Source organism: Bos mutus, chromosome 16 (assembly GCF_027580195.1).
Source record: "Bos mutus isolate GX-2022 chromosome 16, NWIPB_WYAK_1.1, whole genome shotgun sequence".
Taxonomy (NCBI): Eukaryota; Metazoa; Chordata; class Mammalia; order Artiodactyla; family Bovidae; genus Bos; species Bos mutus.
Genome location: NC_091632.1, coordinates 23,989,654 through 24,004,351, shown reverse-complemented (window position 1 = coordinate 24,004,351; position 14,698 = coordinate 23,989,654). Strand labels below are relative to the sequence as shown.

The window sequence follows — 14,698 nt, the reverse complement described above, 5'->3', positions numbered from 1 at the left end:
AGGAGGACACAGGCATGGCAGTGGGCTGTGTTGGCATGCCAGAGGCAGGGGCCGGGGAGGCCTCTGGGGTTGGGGTGATGCCAGGGTTGAGGTGGAAGCCTCCAGAGGTCGCTCTTTGGCTGGAAGAGGAGCCCTGGGCAAGGTGCATTTAGGAGCAGGAGACAGACTGGAGCTAAGGGTCCTCAGATGGGATCAGTTGGGATGGGCAGCCCCGGGCTGCTGGGGGCAGGCTGTGGTGAGAACACTGCAGAATCAGGTTACCATGTGTGTGGCTGCAGCTCTTAGCAGGCACGGTTGCTGAAGGAGACTTGAGGCCTAAGAGAAAGATGACGGGCAGTGGAGGGGAGGTCAGGCAGGCAGTGTGTGTGTGTGTGTGTGTGTGTGTGTGTGTGTGTGTGTGTGTGTGTGGTGAGCTTTCCCAGGAGATATGTGGCCTGAGAGAAAGATGACGGGCAGTGGAGGGGAGGTCAGGCAGGCAGTGTGTGTGTGTGTGTGTGTGTGTGTGTGTGTGTGTGTGTGTGGTGAGCTTTCCCAGGAGACATGTGGCCTGAGAGAAAGATGACGGGCAGTGGAGGGGGTCAGGCAGGTGTAGTCTGTGTGTGTGTGTGTGTGTGTGTGTGTGTGTGTGTGTGTGTGTGTGGTGAGCTTTCCCAGGAGACTTTCCCTGGAGAAAAGATGTGGCCAGTGGAGGGGTCAGGCAGTCTGTGTGTGTGTGTGTGTGTGTGGTGAGCTTTCCCAGGAGACATGTGGCCTGAGAGAAAGATGACGGGCAGTGGAGGGGAGGTCAGGCAGTCTGTGTGTGTGTGTGTGTGTGTGTGTGTGTGTGGTGAGCTTTCCCAGGAGACATGTGGCCTGAGAGAAAGATGACGGGCAGTGGAGGGGAGGTCAGGCAGTCTGTGTGTGTGTGTGTGTGTGTGTGTGTGGTGAGTGTTCTTTCCCAGGAGACATGTGGCCTGAGAGAAAGATGACGGGCAGCTGCAGGGGAGGTCAGGCAGTCCTATGTGTGGGGGCGGTGAGTGTTCTCCTCTCCCAGGGCCTTAGCAGCAGCAGCCAGTTAAAACCCCTCTTTACTTCCCTGGAGGCTAGCGGGGAAGGACAGCTCCCAGAGCCCCCAGCACTGCAGGCTGGGGAGGCTGTGCTGGCCTGGGGTCAGGATGATGGGATTGAGCAGCAGGATCAGTGGAACAACTACTGGGGTCTTCCAGGTGTGAAGAGGGCCCTGGGATAACTCAGACACCAGCCCAGGGCCCCCCACAGCTGAAATGGCCCCAAAACAGGAACTACAGGAGTGGGGAAACCCTGGCATCTCCTGCACCCCAACCCGTGGCCTTGTGTTCATAAGACTTTGAGGAAATTTCACGTTGAAAGATGCTTCTAGAGGCAAAAAGACCCGCTGTTTTCTCTGTCTGGTGAGGATAACCAGAATAACATGCCTCTTCAGCCCCAGCTGGGAAGTAGGGTGCTTGGGCTGGGACTGAGTAGGGGAAGGTTTCTAAGGAGCCCTGAACAGCTGCATCTGTTAGATCCCAGATGCGGGGTCAGGCTTCTAACACATCTTATTTCATCCTTAAACTAGTCCTGCCAGGGATGTCCCATCTAGTGTCTTCTTTTACACAGACGGAGAACCAAGTTCAGCAGTGATGACAGGCCGTTCAGACCTAGTACTCTGACTGGGGGCCCACTCTTCTACTGCTGCCCCCTCCCCCCGTCCCCCATGCCAAAAAAAGGCTGGATGGAAGGAGGAGGGAGGGAGGCTCTGTGGGCTGTGTGTGAAGTACACCTGCTTTACTGTAATTCCACGGAGGCTGAGGGTGCTCCCTCCTGGAGTAAAGCGATGCTGGGCCCCGACTTGTGTGGGTAGGAGGGGGCTTTGGATTCTCCGGCCTCCTGTCTGACCTTCCCCTTCTGCTCTGCCTGGGGAACTGCTGACCTGGAAAGCTAGGTCCAGCGCTGCGGCATCCACCCCTCCCACAGGGCCATCAGAACCTTCTTATTTAGAAAGTGTTAGTCGCGCAGACGTGTCTGACTCATTGCGACCCTATGGACTGTAGCCTGCCAGGCTCCTCTGTGCATGGAATTCTCCAGGCAAGAATACTGGAGGGGGTTGCCATTCCCTTCTCCAGGGGATCTTCCCAACCCAGGGATTGAACTTGGGTGTCCTAAATTGCAGGCAGATTCTTTACCAGCTGAACCACCAGAGAAGCCCTTGTGTTAACTAGGAGCTAGGCCATGGGCCATGCAGGAGCTCCGAGAGATGAGAAAGATGGGCTCCACCTTATCTGGCCAGAGGCTAGGGGAAGACTCAGGCATCCCCACCTGGCCTGATGGTGCAGAGAGGAGGCACCTGGTTCGCCCTAGGGTAGAGAGGCTGGCAATGATCTGAGATTGGCTAGGGGAGGCCTGCTTAAGAAGCGGGAGGAAAGGCTCTTAAGAGGAAGAACTCCCAGGAAGGTAAAGGAAAAGATGTTCAGGCACAGAAAATAAGCAGCATGTTCAAAAGTATGGATTTCTCCTGAATCTGCCCTCTGTCCCTCCGGTGGCTGTGTAAGCTGTGTGTCCAGACGTCTCTTTGTACAGGTGGGCATCTGACACTGCGACCACACAGAACAGAAAATGGCCCCGGCTTTGGCTTCGGGCGTGTCAATATCCTTAGGACAGCCAGGAGCCTGTTCAGGTGCGATGGCAACCTCGGAGCCCCCGCCAAAGCCGCGGGTGTTGAGCTGGTCTGGCAGGTCTGTAGAGGAAGGATGCCGATTTGGACTTTTTATTTTAGGATCGCCTTTCCTCGATACTGGAGGGGCGAGAGCGCGTCTCCTCGGCAGAGCGCTGCTGGGTGTCTCCGGCTTGAGGTCCGAGGTCTGTGGAGGGCGCCCACCAAGCCTTCCCCTCTTGGCTACTTTTTTCCAGGTGGTGGTGGTGGTTTAGTCGCTCAGTCGTGTCCGACTCTTGCGTCCCCATGGACTGTAGCCCGCCAGGCTCCTCTGTCCATGGGATTCTCCAGGCAAGAATACTGGAGTGGGTTGCCATTTCCTCCTCCTGGGGATCTTACCGACCCAGGAATCAAACCCGGGTCTCCTGCATTGCAGGCAGATTCTTCACCGACTGAGCCATGAGGGAAGCCTACGGCGCCGCCGGCAAGTCCGGTCGGCCCTCCCCGCCCCTCGGCGGCCCCGGAGGCCCCGGTCGCGCCGGCAGGAGGATGGGGCCGGCCGCTCTCCGGGCCGCCTGCCTCGGTCAGCGCCCCCGCCTCCCGCGTCTCGGCGCCGCCCGGTCCTTGCCTCCGTGGGGCCGGGGAAGGGCCCGGGCGCTGTCCCCTCGGGGAGGTCCAGCAGGTCGGGGCGCGCTTAGACCGCGGGAGGGCTGGAGCCTGGAGTCTGACGGGACTGGGTTCTTGGGGGTTTTACATGCCCCGTAGCCCGCACAGCTGGGACGCTCGGCTTGGTGCCCGCTTTATCCTCGAGGAGCGCACCTTTGGGGACGGGAGAAGGGGGAAGAGGGCAGCCTGGGGAGCTGCCCGGGGACCGCGCCCGGCGTTGGCGGCGCGGCAGGGGGACGAGCTGGAGCCGGTGGCGAGGGGAGCGAGGTGAGGCCGGGCGGCACGCGTGTCGGGGCGCGGGCGTGGGGACCCGGTGCGCGCAGTGCCTCAAGCGCTCTCACGTGGAGGAACGGCAGGCCCCAGTCGCATTTTGGAAACCAAGGTGGACCTGGGAATCCAGGGACGTGCAGTCACTGTGCCGTCCGCCACCCTGTTCGGCCTGCTCCTCAAATACCCCAGAGCTCTGCTGGGGACAGGAAGGTCACAATCCTGAATCCCTACAGTGACTCAGCGAGGGAGGGACTACTCATCTCCGAGTTGCAAATTAGGAGTCCCAGACTCAGAGGTTAAGTTACTTATCCAAGGTCACACAGCAAGTAATTAACAGAGGTAGGATTTGAACCCGGCCCTCTGCAACTCCCAGCCTGCGTCTGCCCTTCTGCGATCCTATGAGGCTCACCTCTGGAGGTCCCCGAGCCACCCTCTCACCCCACCAGCCCCCCACCCCCAATCCCTGGAGCCTGTGATCAGCTCTTCAGGCCCAGTGCTGCAATGACCTTCACTATGGCAGGCCTGGGGGGTTTGGCTTCAGTTTTCCTTCAGGGAAATGGAGCTGATGCTCCCACCTCCTGGTGGGGGGAAGGGAGTAGGGCGGGCAAATCATTTTACAGAACAGTGTTTCTGAACTGCAGGCCTCTACTAGTGGGTCATAAGATATTTTAAAGAAGGACCAGCATTAAAAAATAATTAACAGTGCTTCACACAAGGCAAGGTTAGGTTCTGTATGGAAAATGCCTTTAAGACGTGTGTGTCCCAGAGTTGTAATCTGAAGCGTGTTCTGCTCTGAGGGTGGCATAGAACCATCTTTGGGGCTAAGGCTGGGAGGCTGGCCCCTCCATTCTGCCCTCAGGGCCCAGCGCTGCCCAACTTAGGAGCTGCTGAAACCTGGCCTGAGGGCGGGTGTGAATGCGCCCGGCCCCTGAGAGCAGAGGCATCCTTGCTCCCACATCCGTCACCTTGAGGAGGCCTGCACCCGGGGTTGGGCACCGTGACGGGACAGGGCTTCCTGGTCCTCCAAGCTGACCACCGGCAGCAGGATTCCCACAAGGGCAGTTTTTGGCTTGAGCTTCAAACTTCAGTTGCTGGTTTCTTGGTTCCGCTGCATCCCAACTCCACACACTCACATCCACCCATTTATCTTATTTATGTGTCTTTGTTGGGGCAGTCTCCCCCCTGTCCACCCGTGGACCCCAGACAGCCTTCAAATATGTTAGACGTGTCCACCCGCAGAAGCATTCCATGACACTGATGCCGAAAACTTGTGCACCAGTGTCAAATCTGTAGACAGAATTTTTGGGTGACGTAGAAAAGAATGCTGTAGTCCAGGGGGTCGTAAAGAGTCAGACACAACTGAGGGACTAAACTGAACTGAGAAAAGAATAGCTTTATTGCTTTGCTAAGCAATGGGAGACACAGCAGGCTTCTTTCTTTGAAAACTGTGTGTGCCAACCTGGAAGGATCTGGTGCGGAGTTTTATAGTAATGGCTCAAGGATGGGATTGTTAAGACTAGGGTGTGTCCAGGGCCTGCACTCCTTTAATCTGGTCCCAGGTAATCTCAGGATGAGCTTCTCTGGTTCCTTCAATCCGGCCTCAGGTGGTCTTCTCTGGAATGAAGAATGCTAACATCTTTCATTTGTTGGGAGTCTTAGTCAAAATGGGTTTCCCTGGTCACTCGGTCAGTAAAGGATCCACCTGCAGTGCGGGAGACCCAGGTTTGATCTCTGGGTCAAAAAGATCCTCCAGAGAAGGGAATAGCTACCCACTCCAGTATTCTTGCCTGGAGAATTGCAAGGAAAAGGAGTCAGGCAAGCAACAGTCCATGAGATCACAGAGTCAGACATGACTAAGAGACTCACACACTTAGCCAAAGATACTGTTATGTGTATCCCTTGAGAAGGAACCAGGACCCTGCTGCAAGGCTGCACAACTGTTTCTTGACTGTTTCTCCTTGTGTCTCTTCCATTTCTTCCCTGATTACCAGCTATTCGAATCTGCCCTTTGGAACTCAGGGAAGGGCATGGAGGCTGGAGTCCGTTCCCTACAAACAAGAAAAGGGGGACAGAAAGGCTTCCATGTCCAGGAGCCCCACTAGGTCCTGCTCAGTTTCAACCCCTGCATGCTGACTATGGCCCCCTCTGCTTAACTCCTGTAGAATCTCATCTCAAGGGCTCTTCCTTGCGGTTCTTTCCCCATGGAACTGCTTCTTTATCCTCCACCAAACTTACCTGGCAACAACTGGACTTCCCTGGTTCATCTGCCCACTTCCCCCCACAGGCTGTCACCTGATCCCCTTCCTTCCCTCCCTCTCCATCATCCTCTCTGAAGTTTCCCTTTCTTTTAGACAGCCAGAGCACCTGCTTGAAAATGGCAACAGCCTTCCTTGGCAGGCAGCTCTGCCCAGCTCTCAGGCTGGGGTTTGGCCAGGTCGCAGTGCTGGGTGCCGAGGAAGGGGCTGCTGCAATTGGCTCTGACACTCTGCCCACAGAGCCAGGCCTTAACAGCTGTCCTGCCAGGCCTGGAGGGTATCCGGGCTCTCCAGTGGATGCCCAGCTGCCTGCTGGGCCTGCCTTTGTCTTGCCCTTCTGCAATCTGGACTCGGGCCCCGACTCACAGTGTGAAGCTGCCCTCAGGGGTCTGGCCCAATGCCGGGGACCGGGGAGAGGCCTTCCCTGTCCTTGGGATGCCCAGGGTGGAAGCAGCTACAGCTGTGCTTAGAGACAAACCAGTGTGCCAAGGGCTACGATGGTAGCCCCAGGCAGGTGGCCCCATTGCACCTGGTGAGCAGAAAGGCCTCCCAGGAGAGGCAGTCCCAGACTCACCAGCTTCCCTCCCAGCTCAGTGTTGTCTCAGGAACAAGGAGCGCTGGCAGCCATGGGACTCATGGTGACCTTTGGATGCCACAGCTTTCTCATCCTGTGCTCCTCAGCCTGTCTCCAGGCCTTTCTGAGTTTATATAATGAGCTTGGCTCCCCTATTTTTTTACACATTTCCAGCCAAAGGAACAAAAGCTTCAGAACATTTTATCAGCAAGGCTGACCTGCCTGAGGTCCTTGACCAGGTTTCTTGAACTCTGCAGTAGGCTTATGGGGTTTGAGTTATGGTCAAGTTCAAGGTGGCGGGTGTCCATCATCACCATCTTCGGCACTTCTAGTCCAGTGCTTTCACCTGCTGCTTACCTGTGCTGCAACTTATTTGAGCCTTCTTCCTCTCCTCAGTTTTACCTGTTTCTCCGGTTAGAACAATGGCTTGGTGAGAGAAACATCTGCTCACCACCCCTGAAACCTAGATAGTGACTCCTCAGAAAGGCTGCATCATGTGAGAACTTGATTCCCATTCTATCATACAATGGTTGTAATCTTGGGGAAGATTCGTAATTGCTCTATGCCACAGTTTTCAGACATTAAAATGGGCCTCAACAGTATTTCCCTCATGGGGTTGTGAGAATAAACAGAAACAGTCCCTCAGGCCTTGGTCATGTCCCTCAGGCCTTGGTCAAAGACCAGCTGGCGTACCAGATTATCATCAAATATTGGCCAAAAGTATTAGCTTTATTAGCTACTAATGAGATAAAAAATTTTGGAAGTTTGCTCTCCTGGAAGAGTTGATGATCCTCCCGGAAGGCTGCCCAATCTTGTGAGCTTTTGTGAATGGAGACAGAGCCATTTAATGGTGCACTTCAGGGTGGACAGAGACTGGGGGGGAGGAAGCGGCCCTGCAGAGGTCAGAGAGGCTGGCTTTGGGAGTCCACGTTCCAGTCCAGGGCGACTGCTGGAGCCCATCACTCCCTCCCTGAGAGGTGGTGGTGGGGATGTTTGTGCTCAGGCTCTGCCTGTACCAAACAGGAACCACTGCTGCATTCTGGCTGCCAGCACCCTGTGCGGGGGGTGGAGGGGAACCCTATTCCCAGACAGCTGGCACCCGGGACGTTCCGAGGATGGGGCACACTTTGAAATGTGTCCTCTTCGACAGTGAAGACACCGTGGTGGCACAGATGGTCTGCCCTTCCTGGGGCTTCCGTTTGTGCCTCTAGCGTTGCCTTTTAACATTCCCAGTGTGAGTTTTGTGTAGGACTTGCGGCCAGTGGGACCTCTGGAACAGCAGCAGAGCTGGGAGTGGGGTCAAGGTGCTGGGGGAAGAGGACCTCTCGGCCGTGGGGATGTGCGTCTCCCCTCGGTCCACGCCATGGGGTCCATGTTGTCCCCAGCTGTGGGGAGGTGATCGGCTTTATCAGGAGATACGTAGACCCATTTCCTCCCCGGGAAACAGTTGCTGTAACCGTCAATAAGCAGGCACTCCTCTAGTAAGGCTGTATGTTGACTCGCCTCTGCCCCTTCTAGTTATCAGGTCAGGGGGTCATGAGGCTGAGGACTCGGGAAGCACTGCTGGGCCAACTTCCGAGCAAGGTGTGGGGGACACGTACACGGCTCTGCCCCTCACCAGCTGTGGACGGACCTTGAGAGACTACTCGTGTCCAAATTTCCTCATGTGCAGATTTGAGGTAAGACTAAATGAGGAAATTTCTCCAGTTCACACAGGCATTTCCAGTACTAGATGCGTTAACAGAAGGTACTAGAACAGTGCCTGGCACATACACAGAACGTGCTCAATCTGAGGACGATGATGCAAAAGAAGTGAAGACCCCATCCTTCATGAGCTCACACAGCCTGACCTTGTCCCACAGAGCTCAAGGCAAGCTCTTCTGACTACCAACTGGCATGGGCAATATTTTTGTATGCCAACACTTCAGTGAAGGGCAAGTCGGGGACTCGATTCCTTTGTGTTATAGTCTCTCTGACCCCCAGGTGCCTCATCCCAACTGAAACGGTGCTGTATGAATGCACAGTATGACTGGCTGGGGGTTTAAGAATTCATATATAACTTACTCAGCCAGAGAAAACAATTTAGAACTCACATCTCACACCAGCCACAAACTTTTCCTACCCCAGCCATATGCACAGGTTCATGTTTATTAGTGCGAGCAGGAGGAGGAGAGGCAGCTGTGTTTTGGTCTGAAAAGAACTAAAAATAAAAACCAACCAAATCAAAAACCAGGACAAAGTTCATGGTCTCTCCATTTCTCTTTAATACTGAACAGTATTCTTTGTACAGTTGTAACATGACTTCAAGAGTAGAAGTAAGAAACTTTACTGATAAACTTCTGGGTGTAAAAATATCACTTTTAAGGATGGCTAGTGGAGGCTTTTTTAAACACAAGTATTTTTCAAAAGTTTTCAAGTTTATTGTGTCATCAAATTTTAAGGTCAGGATTAGAATCAAGGCCATGAAGCTGTTTTATTTTACAACAGCGGTGGTTTACTGCAGCCTAAATTCCACAATGCAGGGAGCAGTGGTTCTCACACTTGGGTGGGCATCAGAATCCCCTGGAGGGCTTGATGAACAGCCCACTGGCCCCATCCAAGTCTGTGGGTCTGGGGTGGGGCCCAAGAATCTGCATTTCGAGCAAGTCCCCAGGGGATGCAACCCGCTGGTCCCACTCCACACTTGCTGAGCTACTGCGTAGAGGAAGCGAGACCTACCTACAGCGAGGCTGGAACTGCTAGCCCCGGGCTCTGACACTGTTCTCCTGGGGTGGTGGAGCTGGGGCGGAAGCACCATCTGGAAATCACCACGGCTTTTGCATTTCTAATCACCGATCTCACGTCTTTCATTTGTACCTCTAGCTAATTAAAAATAAAATGCTTTAAGGTTATTTATCCTTGAAAGAGAAAAAAAACAATGGTTTAGTCCTGCTGAGCATTGCCATGTATTACACAACTTTTAATTACACTAATTTCTGATTACAAGTGAGCCAGTGGAAGCATATTTCCACTTACAAAACCCGAATCCATCATCATTTACAGCTTGCTTGCTTTGGCCCTCTCCTGGTTGCCAGGCCGCCCCCAGCCCTGGGCGTTCTCCCAGCCCGGGTCAGTCAGGACGTCATCACGTGATGCTCGCAAGCAGTTCCAGTGCCTTATTAGTGGGACACCTGCCTGGCCTCCCCTCACCCCGCACAGACAACAGGGTACACTCACACTATTTTCCTGAGGATTAGGACAGCTGCCTGTCCCGGAACCGACCAACCGTGGGGTCACAATTCCCATTCAGTAGCCCAGTCTCAGCCAAAACCTACTTTCTGCAGAGCAGGAAAAGAACCTCCCTGAATCTGGTCCCACCCCCAGGGCTGCCAGAAAGCTGGGCTGGAGCAGGGCGCTGGGCTGCCGCCAGGGAACAAGCCTGCAACAACTGCAGACAACGAAGCTGGGTGGTCTTGTTTCTAATACCCTCCGGATAATCAAGTGGCTTCAGGTTGGATAAGTCGTAACTTTTAAGAAAAAAAGAAAAAAGGCAAAATACACTGTCACAAAGGGTCAGGACCATGAAATGTTCGTGTGAAGCCCAAGCAGCAGGGCAGGCGCCTGGATGCTGTCTAAGCACAGTTCCCCGCACGGCCTCGGGGAAGGGCATTTCTGGACACAGGTCACATGCGAAGGAAAACGGCACCAACACGTTAGCTTGTATCAGAGGGAAGCCAAGTTCTTGTCCTTTCTTTCTCACCTCCCCAAGTGTCTGTCCTAGTAAAGAGACGGTAATATCACCTAACAAAGAACTTGCCACCCACGGACATCACAGCAACACGACCAGAGTGCCACTGTAACATTCAGAGCCTCGTGTTCACCCAAAAGCAAAAGATGTCAAGTGGCTGAGCTCAGTGGGGAGCACAGGTCGCTACAAGCCTACGTCCCATCACTGAGGTCAGCCTGTCCCAGACAGTGGGTGGGCTCCCTGTGCCAAGTCTGGACTGCAACCCACCCAGTGACTCCTGTGTCTGTTGAGGGAGCTGAAAGTGTGTCCTCTCTCAAAACATGAGGGCTGAGCTAAGTGACAAAGTCCTTCCGAGTCTACTGTTAAGGATGCTAACATCCCAGAAGTCGGCTAGCTTGGAGCTTTGGCCTCCAGGTTCACAGCAAGGCTGTTCTGAAGGCTGTTCTCTCGACTCAGAACTTTCCTGGGTTTCTGGACTCAACAGCCGATAGCAGTCAGCAGTCTCCCTGGGAGCATTATCAGGCAGACCAAAGGAGCTCCTTGGTTTCAGCACAGGCTGGGAGCTGGGTAGAGGTAACCAGATGGGGCAGAAAGGCTACCTCTTCCTGCCGGGAGTGCCCCCCCCCCCGCCGCCCCAGAGACGTAAAGGCTGGGAGGGGGAGGCTGCAGGGTCCTACCCTGGGCCCCATACTCACGCACTGTGCTCAGGCACGGGGCTGCCTGACTACGGGCCTTGTGGCTTCACCCTCTCTCTGCACTTGATAGACAAAGAACAGTCTTAAAAAAAATTTTTTTTTTTCCTTAAAAAAACCTGGAAGGGGGAGAAATGCCAGTGAGAGGAAGACAAAGAGGGAGCACTGGCAGTACTGTGTTCCATATTTTAGAACTTTAGCTTTCTAGACAGTCCGAATTTTGTTTACAAATTTGTCCTGTGTACAAGGTAACACCAAATGGTTCAAATTCCAGCGTGGAAAAGCAACTCGTATTTATCAGTTGGTTTTAGATCTTCGGATGCTATGAATTCTCGAGAAAGGTGGTAATGGTCTCACTTGACAGCCAGGGAAATAACCAAAAGAAAAATCTTGGCTCCGCCACTTTCACTTACAGAAGGTAAAACGCTTCAGAGAGACAGATTTCTGCTGGAGTTAAGGCTGCGTTTCTCTTCGCAGCCCTTAATCTCACGAGGTGAGAAGGAGTGGAAGTTGCCAAGTCGTTGGCTACCAGACCCATCAGTCTGTCTAACTCTGGCTAAAAGCAGAGAATAATGGGCAAGTTACCAAGCTTCTCCCCCAGCTCTGGCGTGAAGAGCCTCATGTAACACACATGCTGTGACATCCAATTGCCACGCAGTAGCAGCATACAGAGCGCGTTTGTGATTTTTCACAGTTCACACAAAGACAAGATCAAAAACCAGGACAAGGAACTAAAGGTGTTTTGGTTTCCCAGCTGGATTCCTGCTCTGGCAAATTCTTTCAGTTGATCACTCCCCCATTCTACCCACCCTGCCCAACCAATTGATCAGTAAAATGTTCTTCCAATAAACAGAAATTGAGCTCTTTCTGTTATCCATCATATCCTGCCAGCTTTTTTAGCAATGATGAGTACGGATGAAGTACATGCTGAGGAGGGGAAAGGCCCCATGGCTACTGGAAGTGCCTTTGAGCCTCATGGAGGTATTGTGGGCATCTGCTCCACCCCCATTCTGGCACTCAGGGTCAGCGGACCACTGCAAGGAACTCACAGCATTAGGTCACTGATGAGGAAACATTTATCCTTAGAAATGAATCTAAGCCCCTGGCATGCTCTGTCTGCCACAGTCTGGAATTTCACTGGGGAGCCTTCAAATGAACATTGGTCTGCAGTGACTGCCCAGTCCTGATATATAACAGCCAGGGTCAGACCCAGGATCAGGTCACCTGGGGCTGTGTGTCCGACAAACACATTAAGAGGTGGCCTATCAGAGAACAGCTCCTCCAAGGTCAGAAAGACAGGGAGAATGCTGCACTGCCCGGATTTTAAGTAAACTTTCTAAATATTTTCCTCTTCAGTCTGGTCTGCAACAGCCACAGTCTAGCAAACACCTTAAATGAGCAAGTTTGCCAACTCTTAATATCCCCAAACAGTTAGTAGTTAAGCCTCGGTATCACAAAACTTGGTCCCTGAAGCCTGGGGAGAATCTTACTAATGACCAGCGTGTTCCCAACAGGCCCTGCAGACATGATGTCAGTTTCGAAGGACATGGTCAATCTGGTAACACCCGGAGAACAGTATGGCATTTAAACAGGGCAATCGTGTAATTCATCATGGGGATCACAGTACTGAGACAAGGTCCACATGGATGTTTAACAAAGACATTTTAAGGACCAGCTGTGTCTTTGGCTTGTAGGAGACTATTTTAACAAGCTCAAAACTTGGAAAAGTAATCTAGTACCCTATATCTGAAGCCATTTGTAAAAATCACTTTTTTCCCTAATTTGAAAAGAAATAACTTACATATCAAGTAGAGTGGAGTGTAAACGTGGATGTCAACCACCCTTTTAATTCTATAAACCTGCTTTCAGCTTTTCATCCACAGGCAGATTTCCTGACCTACCATGATCCTAAACATGAGAAAATACCCTTCTTTAAAAAAATTGTTATGAGAATTTATTCCAAAGTGCAATTCAAGAGTTAGCTGGGCAAGTACATCATTGCAAATCACACACACCAAAAAGGGAAAACAGAAGCTCGACACAAACAAAAAAACAAGATACAAACAAAACAAGGGGGAAAAAAAAGTTAGTGTGCTGAGGAATGGACCCTGAAAGATGAGGAGACGGGAGTCGAAGCCAGAATTCTGCCCAGATGCTGCTTCACAAGTGCAGAGAGAGATGGTGGGGAGGGACCGGCAGCTGCCACGGCCACACGCTGGCTCTGGGCTCAGCTGCTACTTCAATCCTAGGTTTTCATCAGGGAAGTTATAAAAATATATACACATGTACACTGGAGGCATTTTAAAAGTCACCAGAAGCTTGGAGTGTATAGTGTCTCAGCAGGGTCAGCAACTAAAACCCAATGAAAGCATCTGTCATTTAAATCCGGAAGGGCTCAGTTATTTGAATGGATGATAAACCACATCGTCTCAGGGAAAAAGGAACCATGTTCACCTACCCATCCTTGCAATTACAGGGTAAGAAAAATCTGGTCCAGAACTAGCCTTTTTTGACATTATGGTTTCTGGTAAGTGTCATTAATGTACTGACCACTCCCAGCCCTCAAGGCGGAGTGCTGCTGGAATAAAAGAACTGCCGCGGACGCCACCCTGGGACCTCAGGCCGCTCACGTGAGCCACTGAGCCGCTCATTTCAGGGTCCCCTAGGAATGCAAGTTGCCCCTCTGGGGAGGTGGCTGTATGACAGTGGCATGAATCCAGCAAGGGCCTGACCCCGGCGACCTCACCCGCCCTCCGCAGCTGTGCCCTGCTGCTCCGTCCTCCCTTTAATTCAAGCCACAAGTCGCCAGCAGCCCCAAAGCCCAGCACTTTTCGCTCTTTTCCACTGGTTATTCCTACCACAAAAACAGCGCCTAGAGAAGCACTTTCACCCCAGCACTTACCCCTGCAAACCAACCACTGCATCTTCTGTCACAAAGTGCTTCTGAGCTCTCTGTCCCCACTAACCACCAGCTCTCAGGGGTGAGACAGCACTGCCTCGACAGGATGCGAGACCTATCCAGGCACCCACACCCCCCATAGGTGTTTCTGCAGTGGCCAGCGCGAGCCGTCTGAGGGGCGAAGAGTCTGAACGCGAGAAAAGAGCTGCCAAAGATGGATGGAATAAGCGTCAGCCAACATGAGCCGAGTCCGCGAAGTTTTCTGGATTCCTCGAAGGCCCTCCAGGGGGAGCAAGTTCCGGGGGGAGTGAATTCCGGGGGAGGCAAAGCAGAGCCAGCTGTCCTCAGAATGGGAGCCGGGGAGCCGGGAGTGTGCAGTCCTCGACTTCCTCTGTCCACCGGCCCTCCCCACACTGGGCTGGAGGCGCTGTCTCCACAGTGGGGTCACGGAAAGAAAAGTCAGCTCAGGCTGTGCTTCCAGGAGAGGGTTGCGAGGAGCGAGCCGCCGCGCGCTGCTTCTCCCTGTCCCCCGGGGTGTGTGTGCAGCAGGAAGCGAGCCGGGGCCCTGCCGTCACAGCACTAAGAAGAGGATCAGCACGATGAGCAGGACCACGAAGAGGACTGCGATGGCACACCACTGGCGCCGATCTGGAAGGCAGGACACGAGGGTCAGCGCTCCTAGGACCTGACCTTCCCCAGGACACAGTTACAGGACAGTTAAGGCAACACCTGGGCATGCAAAGGGCACAGAATGGGCAAATGATGGCAAAGAGAGGCCCCAATTTGCCTGGGCACCTGGCACTAGACCGCTGCTGTTCCTGGCCTGCCCGTACCCCGAAAGCCAGCCTCGTAAGAAGTACTGGCTTTGTGTCCCAGCTCTCTTAAGATCTACAGGCTGCAGCTTTCCGCTGGCGGTTATCACATCCCTGGAAAAGGTGTTGGCATTGGTGTTACAGGTCAAAGCT

The 14,698-nt window shown here is 53.3% G+C and overlaps 1 protein-coding gene across 2 annotated transcripts in view; it reads right to left on the bottom strand.

The window, feature by feature from the left end:
• Nucleotides 1-4,964: 4,964 nt before the first annotated feature.
• Nucleotides 4,965-14,698, bottom strand: part of STX6 (syntaxin 6) — a 54,952-nt gene continuing 45,218 nt past the window's right edge. The window contains exons 8-10 of one of the 2 annotated variants that reach the window (XM_070384836.1): nucleotides 6,416-14,381; nucleotides 5,453-5,634; nucleotides 4,965-5,288 (exon numbers count right to left, since the gene is read on the bottom strand). In XM_070384836.1, the coding sequence (XP_070240937.1) occupies nucleotides 14,305-14,381 (77 nt within the window). In that variant the 3' untranslated portion in view covers nucleotides 4,965-5,288; nucleotides 5,453-5,634; nucleotides 6,416-14,304. Of the gene's footprint in view, nucleotides 5,635-6,415; nucleotides 14,382-14,698 lie in introns of both variants that reach the window. The other variant, XM_014480052.2, reaches the window with a different exon arrangement.